This window comes from Plodia interpunctella, chromosome 26, assembly GCF_027563975.2.
Source record: "Plodia interpunctella isolate USDA-ARS_2022_Savannah chromosome 26, ilPloInte3.2, whole genome shotgun sequence".
NCBI lineage: Eukaryota > Metazoa > Arthropoda > Insecta > Lepidoptera > Pyralidae > Plodia > Plodia interpunctella.
This window is the reverse complement of record NC_071319.1, coordinates 3,041,390-3,054,311: the sequence shown is the minus strand read 5'-3', so window position 1 is coordinate 3,054,311 and position 12,922 is coordinate 3,041,390. Positions and strand designations below refer to the sequence as shown.

The 12,922-nt window shown below is 31.9% G+C and overlaps 1 protein-coding gene across 2 annotated transcripts in view; it reads left to right on the top strand.

The window, feature by feature from the left end:
• Cbl (Cbl proto-oncogene) overlaps positions 1-11,812 on the top strand; it is a 54,814-nt gene extending 43,002 nt beyond the window's left edge. The window contains exons 10-13 of one of the 2 annotated variants that reach the window (XM_053764640.1): positions 4,824-5,064; positions 5,525-5,637; positions 5,979-6,828; positions 7,314-11,812. In XM_053764640.1, the coding sequence (XP_053620615.1) occupies positions 4,824-5,064; positions 5,525-5,637; positions 5,979-6,828; positions 7,314-7,531 (1,422 nt within the window). In that variant the 3' untranslated portion in view covers positions 7,532-11,812. Of the gene's footprint in view, positions 1-647; positions 3,666-4,823; positions 5,065-5,524; positions 5,638-5,978; positions 6,829-7,313 lie in introns of those variants that run through there. The other variant, XM_053764641.1, reaches the window with a different exon arrangement.
• Positions 11,813-12,922: the final 1,110 nt, after the last annotated feature.

Here is a 12,922-nt window from a genome sequence, read left to right as displayed (position 1 = left end):
AATAATTATTTTAATAAATATAGGAAAAATTCAAAGGTTAAGGCCCGCACGAATTAAAAAGGAACAACATTTTTTTAATATTACGCATGAAAGAGAGAATAAAAATACGAGCAATTACAATTCATTACGGGATACACGAACGAAAAAAGGCATTTTTTTTTCTATGATCGTACAATGTTTTGAGCATGACTTTTACGCCCGTGTGTGTTGGCATGTTTGTTCCATGGGTGCTTGCCGTTTCTATTGTGTTGTCTTGTTTCATTGATGTGTGCTGAATTGTGTGTGCTGTGTTTTTTTTTTAATTCAAAAGTTAATTTGTATGGAATGTAAACAAATAAATGTGAATCAGTTGTCGTTTTGATTTATTAACACAGGCTTTTTTATGCCATCTGAACGTGCGTTTAAATGTTGAAGATCCGTCCATTGATTAAAATAATGGTGGAAATTTGATAGTGGCGATAGTGTTTGATAGTGGCACATCAACCTACCCAAATTCATTGCAAACTCGCCGCTATTACCACGCCGTAGAGGTTCATTCAGGGTAATTTGATGCGTTGTTGATTGTACATAGCCTCTTACGAGAGATAATAAATACAAAATGCAGCACAGATTATCGGCATTCGAGTGACGCCATTATTTGTCCTCAGAGACGCGCGCCGCATGCTTAGCGATCGCACTCCGCTGAACTGACACATTATATTATAGCATTTATTTATATATTCCCACTTGTGATTGGTTTACGCCAAAGACAAAGAAAACTAAAGACGTCGGGCTACTAGCACAACAAGCTCAACTCAAAATCATTGCAAATTCGCCCCTATTACTGCTACATAACCTGCCTAGCCACATGATATAGAAGTTTTCAACCCAACTTCCCGTCCCGTCTCATACAAACCGGCAGATTGGGTGTGAGAAGGTCACACGATGAGGTACAAAAAATATTTGCACCGTTCTCGTATATTTGTATTGTAATACGCATTTCTCTTATATGTGCGAAACGAAAGATGTCACGGAGTCTATAGTTTTCTCTGTCTATGGTCTACGTCCAGAGGGTTAGTGTGGGGTTGCTATTCGCATATAGCTTTTGAGTGTATTTGCAGTAGATGAAGCTAACCAATCACATTGCGGTATAGTTGTTGACGAATCACAATGCTGCAATGTTGGTTTGACAGCGTGTCTTCATAGTGAAATGTGATTGGCAAACCCAAACTAAGCCCTTATTTTTTTTTTATTTCTTCCCCAAAAGTCCGGTCCATCACATATGAGATTGTGTCGAACTTTTTGGGAAAATATTGGACGTAATCTCATCTTTGATTCCGAGTCTTGTGTTGTTGTGAATATAAAAAAGTGTTTATATTTTATGAAGTCAAAGTCTAAGCATTCACACAATATAAACAATTCTAAATTATTCAATATTTATTAAAGCTACAGACTACTAGTAGTGGTAATAGTGCATTATAAAGTCGTAATAGAGACTGCGTCACGCCTGAAAGTCTAGCCTTATCACTGTGCCAAAATTCATCGAAATCGGCGCAGTAGCTTTTGAGTTTATTCGTTGCAAAAATACAAATCTTTTATTTTTATAATATTTGTTCAGATTTTATTAGAAGTATAAGTTGTTTAAACTTATACTTTTTTGTTTATTATAAAAAAAATTCTAAAGTTTTTCTCTATGATTTATGTTTTTTTTAATATACTATGCAATGATTCATGATAAAAATTGCCTCGTACATTGATTACAGTTTTTATGTTTACAACATCATAAGACTCGTCTCTTCTACATTATTTTTAAGAAATCCGAATAAGTAATAAAAATTAGAATTATTTATTATATTTATGGATTTATTTCGATCTCTAAATAACGATTTTATTTCACAAAAAATGTATTTTGTTTTGTTATTTTCCATTTTTTTTAATGTAGCTTCGATGTTTGGATAAAAGAAGTGGCGAAAAAAGAATTTAATTGAATCATATTGACATATTCCATTATTTTACGATGTCATAATTTATTTATTAGTTTGTCCGTTTAGTACCAATTTGTATGTTTGCGTGCCACAATATGTTTATTTATTTAGCGACGAATCGCTCGGTTGTAGATTTAATTGAATTTATTTATAATTTAGTATATTAATTTGTTTTGGAAGCAACTTTCTCAGACCGTACTGTTGGTATGTTAAATTCTTAAAACGCTGTTTATTATTTTTTTAGCGAAAAATAAAATATTTTAACAATTATTTTAGTGGAAAGTATTACAGTCACCAAAGTCTGTTAGTTAACTGTGACCGCATAATTTTATAGTTAACTGTAAAACTTTCTACTAACATTATTTATTCAGTGTGGCATAATTTATTAGAATATATTTTTTATTTTTCGCTATAGTGTGTTGATACATAACTGTTCCGCTTGCTTGCCACTAGGCGGCGCTGTTTCGATCTCATAGAAATTTGCGTTAATACTGCGGGAGTACTAGTTCGTTCGAATAGGTACTCATCGCAAATGATTTGATAAAAAGGGCCTTAATAATCTCGTATGCGTCCACAGCATAATATGACGTCACCCAAATAATTCTATATCGTGACGTTAATAGAAAAATTACAATTAATTTTAGTTGTTACTAAAGTTGCTTCTAAAACTATATACAAAGTTCATATTGGAATGATAATCAATCAACGGTGATGATTCTTGCAGTATACAAATAGATATACTTACAATACGTAATATAATATAGACGACTGCACAAATGCAGGAATAATTAAGGTTACTGACGCTTAAAAACACTTTTTTCCTTTAATGAATTTGTTTTTTTTTTAATTACGGATTTTTTTTTACTGATTAACAAAAATTTTTCGTGATTTTCTTTCGTTTTTGTTATACCTGGTGTACCTACTTATGAGGAAAAGGCTGTTTTTTTTTCATCACGATATTTCAGTACAGTCCAAAGTTACAAAAATATCGCTACCATAGTCTTATGTTTTTGCTTAAACCATAAACACAAAGATCTTACCTATTCATATTACATTTCGTTGTACTAATTTTTCACTCACGTGTGATTTTGTTTCGTTTTTTTGTCTTAGTTTGAATTTAACGTGTTTAACAACACAGGGTCTCTTGCAAAAAACATGAATTAATAGTTTTGCCTTTGTTTAAATGTTTACGATGTACACAATTTTGACAAGTGTTTGAGTTTTTAAATTATTATTTTAGTGACATATTCCTTATTTACAATTATTGGCAACGATATGAAAATACAAATGTATAATTATGTGAAGAAGGAAAATAGTCATGTACACAAATATTGAAGTTTAAGACATGTCAAAATTGATCTTTTTTTAAACGCGTTATACAAATGTTCACTCATAAGTAAATTCAATTATTCTATGTATTTTTGTGCTTTCTTTCAATAACAATGTATTTATTTTTACAAGTGACCCAAATTTTACTTTTTCAGTGCTAGTTCACAGACTATTATTAATTTTGAAAAAAATTGAGTATTACATAAATTCGCTTTATATAAATATACTATATGTAAAAAGCATGTGTTTTGCATTGATTGGATGAATTTTCACAAAATAATGAGTTGTGAATTTTTTTATTGTAACTTTTATTTCTGAGTTTGTATTATTTATTAAATTTTAATGTTGACAATACACGCTGGGTGATACGTGCTTGTGTGTTTTTTTTCGTTGCTCATTGGCATGTGTTTGATTGAATGCTATCAAAAATCATTTTATTTGCATAGTTTTTTGTATAACATTTGAATGGCATGATAAGTTAAAGAACATTGTATATCTTCAGAAATAAAAATACCTATAGTGGTTGCACGCGGTTTGATCCGCGTTTTTTTCCGGTAAAAAGTACCCTGTGGTATTAAAAGTCTAGCCTATTTCTATGCAAAATTTCATCAAAATCGGTCCATTTATTTATTATCTTTGGTAAGACATTAGTAGCTTTAGATTGAGACTTTTCGCTCCTTCCACATATATCCAATAGAGTTAATGTTGTTACATGGATGAAATAAAAATAAACGTATGTATATCTCGCCTAAAGTTAGTTTTATCCGTCAGTTAAAATACAAGATTCTTACCACACACAATATGAAAAAAAAGAAATCAGTGCGAGTAGGTAATTTGTTTCTAAATCAGACACTTAGACAATATTGTTATAAATATAGTGCCAAGAAAAAACAGATTTTTCAAATGCATATGTTGGTTATAACACGTTTTGTATGTAAGCATGAGACGTAAGTATTATAAATTATCTGGTTTTACAAATCTCATCTGCCATTTTTTTTCTGAAAATAATGTTTTTGACTGAATTTTGAAATAAAATGTTTATTTAAATGGTTTTACAATTACAGTGCTGATTTCTCACGATATTTTCCTTTACCGGAAGCATGTGGAGTAGTATTGGAAGCTGCGCTATGCACATGTGACCCTTCGTGCCTTAACAGTTTATAGGCAATAATATTCCCAAAGAGGGTTGAAATCGGGATAAAAATTGTTATAAATTTTATAAGCGTAATCTAAAACGGTGGTACTGCAAATTATAATCCAGTAGTGATTGCATACATTGAGGGCATTTTTTGTATTTTTTCAATTTTCGATTTTGATGCCCTGCGAACTTAATTCTATTGACAGATTCTACATACCTTTTAAATTTCATCAAAATCAGACCAACGATTCGACAGTTATCGCATTACAAACATACATACAAATAATGTATCTTTGCCCCAAGTCGATTTGTAGACGTCGCTCGTTCGGTTAATAAAATGTAATGGCGCTAGTGAGTTAGGGGAGACTCAAGAAACAAGTGTTCCTCATCAGGACTGGGCAGAATTCAACGCGGCGACGTCCACCATCGACGGGCTCCGCCCCTCGCCGCGCTCCCCCCCCGCGTCCCCCCGCCACTCGCCGCGCCCCGCGCGCCGCACCCCCGCCCCCTCTGAGAACGCGTACGGGGAGCTGAGAGCTCCTCCGTTACCTCCGAGGAAGAGTTTGTCGCCGGCCGAACCCACTATTATAGCTGCGCCGAGCGTGCAAGATATTGCTACGGCTAGTGCTCAAGGTAAAAGTTCGTTTTCGTTTATATACGAAATAGCGTTCGCCCGCGGCTCCGCACACGTTTTTTTCCACGGGTGTAGTAATTTTCAACGTACTTTTGCTGCATGTGTGTAAAATTTAAAGAAGATTGGTTGAGTAGATAAAGGGTGAAGAGGTAACATAATATTATTTGCAATGCTAAAAATATATATGTTACGGCTTGGAGTGAGCCTAGACCTGGGTCTAGCCTTAGATTACAAATTGGCTGATCAGTTGATTTGATTAACTTTTTATTGGAAACACAAAAGTTTTTGTTCATTATAAAAGTTAATGTATTGAACATATTTTAAATAGTTGGCCTGCTGTTATATGACAATAGTCGTAGGTATAAACATTTTAATGAAACTGAACTAAAATGAGGACGGCGCGTGGCATTCATCTTTTTAAATTAAAAAGAATTACAAATTGTTTTTGTTTTCGTATAGAACCCAGAAGGCGGTCCTCGCTCGAACCAGAGCCTGATTCAAGGCATCGCCTAACATCTGTGATCACAGGCTCCACTGAAACTATATCCGGGGTCATTGACACCAGGCACGAGGTAACTATAACATGTAAATGACACAGCTATACAATCACGAAGCAAAAACAAAGAGGTTGTGTGTCGATACGCGGGGCTGAGGCAGACGAGTAGGGTAAGCGGTTGAAACTCACATCCGAAACTATTGGCACATCCTCCCGTGGAGATTGTACTAGACGATAAGGGGACACAGCCTTGGCAGCTTATTGCTGTGGTAATAGTAAACAATAGCACTCCCAAGGAGTAAAACTACCGCTGAATTTTCAAATTTTTAATTTTTTTTTTATCGCGGCACGTTTGTTGCACGATGGGAACACGCCAAGAAATGTAGTTCGGTCGATAATTTTAATATACATTTTCAGGTGCCACCCCCCGACCCCAGAGCGTTCGAGAAGCCGAGACGCTCTTGCACCCCCCAATCAAACTGTAGACCACTCCCCGCCCCTCCCCCCGAAAGACCACTGGACGACAGACAGCCTGAATCTAACAAAAACCTATCCGAAAGTCAAAACAAACACGCAGATACACACGAAATCAAATTGCCAGAGCGCTACATACCTGAAACTAAACATCTAGATAATAAACGCATAGAAAGGACAGATAGACTAATAGATACCAGAGACAAGCCTCCAGATAGACCAGAGTATAGACAAATACCAGAACGGTATGAAAGACAAGAATTGAATAAAAATATCGAGAGAATTGATAGATCTATAGATAATAAACATGTAGAAAATAGACCAGAAAGATATGATAGGCAAGAAAGACATGTACTAGATACTAGATTAACAGATAGAAGTCTAGACAACAGAGTGCCTTTAGACAGACACATTGATAAAGAGAATAGAAATAACGAAAAACAAATACCGTCAGAAAATCGACAATCAACAGACCACGTGCTTAATCATAAGTTTTCTGAAAGCAGGATAGATGATAGGCCAACACACGGGCAAGAGAGAGATAGGCATATAGAATTTAGACACCCGCCCGAAAGGCCGCCGGATAAGCCAATCGAATCAAGATCTAGTTTCGATAGGGATAAGGTTGAGAATCGCGCGCCGCCCCGACAGCGTTCGTTACCGTCGACGACTAGCGGTGGGGTTGATAATCATCCTACCAAGTCAACGACTATGCCTAAGTTTCCTTCAGAAGATGCGAGTGACCCTCAGTATGAAAATGTGGCTGTGGAGAAGAATGAGTTAGCCGTTGGACGTAAGTGTTTTATATTCTTCTTCATTATTGAGATTGGATATTATAAAATATTTTTTCTTCCCAGTGAGACACGGCTAACCAATCACATTGCGCTGCGATTGTCGTTGATTGGTTGACTGCGGATCTCTATAGTGAAATGTTAATTTTCAATATTTAATTTTGGCAATGAATAATTAATTAATTCAATGATTCAAATACCTTTATTTTTTGTCGACAATGTATAGAATAATATGTACAGAATGGTAACTATTTTGCTCATACAATAAATCACCGAGGCCGGGATGAACGGGCTTATTGTAGGTTTACAATTCACATTTTACTCGTAGTGAAGGCATCCTTTACGATTTACTGCACAAACATGATTTTTTTGTCACGCCTTGAACAATAATAATAAAAGCTTGTATTAAAAATGATATTTTTGTATTTATTTCTCAATATATATTTTTTAGAAAATTGTGATAATACCTGTATATTTTTTATTTCAGCAAAGAAAATCAACCCGCTAACCCACGACAAGCACGGGCGAAAATACGGCGACAATGTATCGTACGAAAACATAAATTTGGACTACATTGCGCGTTTAGTTAGCGAAGGCTACCCCAAGGACATTGTTGTAAGAGCATTGGGTATCACTCGAAACGATTTAGAAATGGCTTGTGATATATTACATGAGTTTGGGTCGAAAATACCCAATAAGTGTTAGGTATTAAATCAAGCGTGCAACTTATGAAATCTATAGTACCAGTTATTTTTTAAATAGAAAAAAGTACTATTGTTTAAATTTAAAAGAAAATCGGGCACGGTCGTTTGAAACTTACTTTTGTCTCTTTCGTACCTACCATCAGGGAAGAGAGATAAAGTTAAAAATAGTTGTACATATTTATATTTTTTTCTCCATATGAAATTTTAACAGAAATATGGATTTTTGATGTTTTATTTTTATTTAACTTACGGGGTAAAACCGAACTTGATTTAGAAAAGTATCACATGTAGTCTGAAAATGTGTGTTTTATATCTGTTTCGGTTTACTCACAGGAAAATAAGGCCAAGGTTAGAACGAATATAAAATCACGATTTCGTTATAGTATGGAAAGTTATTTAAAGATATCCTATATAGATTGAAATCGAATAATTATCAAAACTAGTGCCTCGCTTTTCACGTCTTCGAAAGGTGTATAATAAAAAATAACTCAACTTTTTGCTGTAGAGTAAAAAGCCGGTTGGATATAGGTGTCTGACAGTTCACTATCTACTTATAAAAGGCATTTTAATAGGCAACTTTCTAGTTTTCCCAAAATTTTAAATGTAAAATAAGTATACCTATGCTAGAAAATTTTTTGTCTATTTTGACTTCATTGAAAATATCGGTGTGTTTTTTAAATAATTTGATAAATTGTAAATAATTTTTGGAGCTCTGTTCATATAAAGATTAAAATCAGGGTCTTTTTAAAGTTTATTTCTCTTGTATAAATAAACACATTTTCATAATTTTTACAACAGTTTTTGTGAAGTGGAAGCATTTTTATGAAAATATATATATATATATATATATATATATATATATATATATATATATATATATATATATATATATATATTTGCAACTGCCGTTCCTATGCTAAAATGTAACAATCTGGCAATCTACAGTAAAAATCTTCGATATATTCCCGCGTAAGGCTATGGAAAAAATTTTGGACCAATCCATTAATATAAAAAAATCGGAATCGGAAATCGCTGAGTAATAAATAGAATAAGACAGTTTTTTTGTTATCAACACAATGTCATAATCACATATAACAAAAAAGCAATCTTTTAAGCCCATTTTTTTAGTAAGATCATTGTTTACTTTTGTTACAACTTCGTATAAAAGTAATACCTACCTACATTTGTTATATCATTCCTTTTTCCAGTTTCGGAAAATTAAAAATTAACTTTTTTTTTAAATTACAGTATATATTTAAATAGTCTTTGAATTTGAATCACAAGTAGATATTGTGGATTGCCAGATTTGACGATATAAACATGATAATACTTAGGAGGATAATCTTAGTCATAATAAGACACTTGATCAGTAACAATTCGATAATAATAATGTTACATTATAACTTTTATAAAGTTATGAAATAGAAGCGGAAAAAATTCTCATTATATTCTAACATGAGTAGTTATTTTAAAATCACCTAATATCTAATTATTTTTTTTGTGACAACCCTATTGATTACAATAGGGTTGTCACAAATATCTTAATATCTCAGTATAGGTACTGCATATTATATATATAGCATGTTTGTCTTATTCACATTAGAAACACCTAATATCGTTTTATACTATTTGACAATAGAAAATATTATTAAAGTAAAAAAAAGTGGAAAAAGATAATCACTAATTGATAATCTATATTTCCATACTATGTATTATAAACGCATAAAACTGTCTGTCTCGCTTTAACACCAAAACTGATGCGCCGATTTAAATTAAATTTAGTATAGATATAGTTTATGATCCTCGGTAAAACATAGGCTAACGCGGGCGAAGCTGCGTTCACGCATAAATAATGTAATATTATTACTTATTGATATTGATCAATGTTTCTGAATCACCCATCCACTGCAATAATACAAGTGATCTATATAGGAGATAAGATTTTTAATGTAATGTAACCGAGCTATGTACCCTGCGCACACGTTGACATTTTTAGTATCTTTGCCATAACGTTAATTTATTAGTTCGATCTTGTATAGTCTGTTTCATGGCAAGGCGGGAAATTTCATAATGAACAATTATAGTTCATTTCAAAAGTCTTTATTAACAAGTAGGACAGTTCCGATAAAATGTATGAAGCAAAACGTGCAAAACTTATTTTCAAACGTTTTGGGATAATGCCGTCAACCCTGGTCTTTTGTCCCACTCACACATGCTTCGTACCCTTTCACATGCACGAACTGTGTCCAACATTTTGTCCGGAGTGTCCGATTTGTGCGTATATCTACTAGAAATAAACTATATTGTTTATAATGTTGTCATTTTAATCTACTACAAATTCCAAACAAAACTTCATGGCTCTTATAGATTTTTTAATTACAATGTTCCTTTAATTCAGTATTCATCCTTTCATTCGCGCTATATGACATTTGTAAATGTAAATGTATAATAAATTACTTATATTTTCATATAAAAATCGCTGTTTCAAGGTATACTTAAAATAGTTTCTCATATAGAATATATTTTTTCATATAATTATTATTATTATGTGTATAAATTAAATACAAATTTTGACACTTCGACTTATGACTCTGCAATATTTAGCATACGTAACTGTTTGAATTGTTATTGTAAATAAATAACGTTTGTTATATTCGGGAGTAAAACTTTTTTGGTAACATTTTTTCCTTCGTAAATCTAACGTTTTATAAAAATATAAATTCAAAAATTTCGTCTTGTTTTCAATACTCAATAATCATGTTTTGTTTTCAATACTCAATCAATCATAAAGTAAAATATATATCTTGATTAATTATAATCTAAAAAAACAATTCCTCATGTTAAGGTCATATTCTTGTCGAACCATTGATATTGATACGATTTTTTAAATATAATTTTCGTAAAAAAGGTGACTTTTCCACAAGAATTTATTACTCCACGAATTATTTTTCTTCTCTAAAAAATTGTAGACGCCATTTAAATTTAATTATTTCTGCTTATAATTAATTATTTTAACTGCGAACCTGACTGATTTTAGGTTATGATTTCTAGTCTTAGCTCTTTGTTATTATAGATATGAAATATGCAATGGAATACAGAAGTTCCCTACTTATTGTACACTTATAGATATAAATTTCTTTAATTAAAAAACATCAAACCAGTTCTGAAGCGGGTTTACATAATAATTATATGTTTCACATTATTTATGTTTGTTTTGTCTCCAAAACATATGTTTTGTCTTGGTTCCAATATTTGAGTGAACTTCTTTATATTTCTGTAATATATATATCCGTAGCTAACATTTTGTAATTACCTACCTTATAATGTACCCACTGACAACTAGATAAATTTAAGATATATACCACCAGTTGCTAGTCAAATTCGACTTGTCGATACGACAGACTTTTTAAGATCATAGTCGACTTATATTCAAACCACCCGGCAAAATCATGTGCATTGAATAGTGAGCTTTATTGCGTCCGCTGTAGATATACTTTACATTGACAACACAATGATAGTATTTAAATGCTTTTGTTATACATGTTATTTAAGTAATTTTGAAAATGATAATACAAGGTAAGATATGCCCGTGGGTTTACCGCGATTCCCGCTTTTTCATCTCTTTATTATTCTCCATTATTTTTCATCTCTTTATTATTCAAAAATAATTATAATAATTTTGCTGGTTGGAAGTGAAGGTATAAGTCGGGTATGACCTTTATGAGTGTTTCGTTACTCATAATAAAGTCTCGTGTACATTTACGGATTTAAACACACTACTTATGTTAAATATATTTTTTAAATATTTTGTCCGTGTGCACAATTGCACATGCCTTTCTTCTCTATTCCTAATCATAATAATTGCATAATGTATTTTTAGTTTTTTTTATTCACCGGTGCATTCGGATTTTAAATAATACTATCATGTACCTTTGTCATACTACATTTTGACCGATGTGAAATTTCACGCTGTTTTTTTTTTTATTTTTTTTTTTTTGAAAAATAATACGAACAGCTGATACTAATATTAATGCCAATGTAAAAATTTACTATGAATAAATTTAAGTTTAGAAAAAAAAATTAGCAGTTGTAATCTCGCAATTTATCTTAGCTAATTAAACGCAAAATTTTTCTAGAGACTAGGAGGAAATACGTTAAGTAGCAAAGTTCACAATATTTTAATACATTTTTCCTTCTAGACTTAAATAAACGAGTTATTTATAATTGCAATTGACAATGTTAATTTAATGTATTTTATTTTTATTAAATCATGCATAATAATTATTTTGTTATTTTTTAGGAAATTCCGTATATTTAAAAAAATATATTATTTCAATCAAACTGTCAGCTTAATAAAAATATGGTATACTTTTAAATCTGTTAAAGTATCTAAATACATACTCAATGTTGACGCTTCAAAAATCAATGTATTTTGAAGTGTATGTTCCAAGAAAAATACAGTTTTAAGAATATAACAAAACATAGTAAGTATAGGATCCCTATAAGCTCGCTAGCTTATAGGGACTACGAAATGAACAGTTTATAAGCTATTTGATTGCTGGAACTGTATCAAATAATTTGTAAATAATTCTCGAATTCGCCGGCAGGGCCGCTGGTGTAGACAATGTTCTATGTCCGAGGCAAATTTAAACGTTTTAAATGTGTATGCTTTCCTTATGGCTGACATTAAAAAGCATATAGGTATTCTTGCTATTTGGCCCAATCATAACAAGACCTCACTAGTGGCGCCGTCTAGTGAGTGAACGGTAGCCTCATTCATTAGAATTCACTACAGATTTATATGCATTTGTAGTTCGCCTTATAGATTGAGAGAGTTAATAATTCTAATATCGACGGACAATATGTGAGGTTATAGCCTCATTATACACATGCATTTTACTAATGTTATTCGTTGGCTCCTGTTGTTTTGGATTGAAGTAGAATGAACTACATGGGTACGTAATAAGGTCTGAAGTTGTGTATTTATTGAACCTAGTGGCGCCCCCTTTCAATATGAATTTAATTTCTAATGCAAATCATCTACTTTTTGTAAAAATATATTATTGTTTATTTTATTTAAATAGAAATTACATTATGTCGATATTTATATTTAAAATACTTAAATTAAACTTTAATTTTCTTATTGCCACTGGTACTCGTATTAATAAAAACCCAACTTTTTTCTGACAATATGTTTTGTTGATGGCCAGTAATTTTTGTTTTACCATATTTTTTCTTGATATTTATTTTACTCGATATAAATTATAAAAAAAAACCTGAGAAAATGTGTAGGTAATCTTTCTATCAAACTACATTGATTATTAATTTTCATCGAATATTATATTTTCGAGTAATCAAATTGTATCGGGGAGGCTACTCTCACGAGATGTGT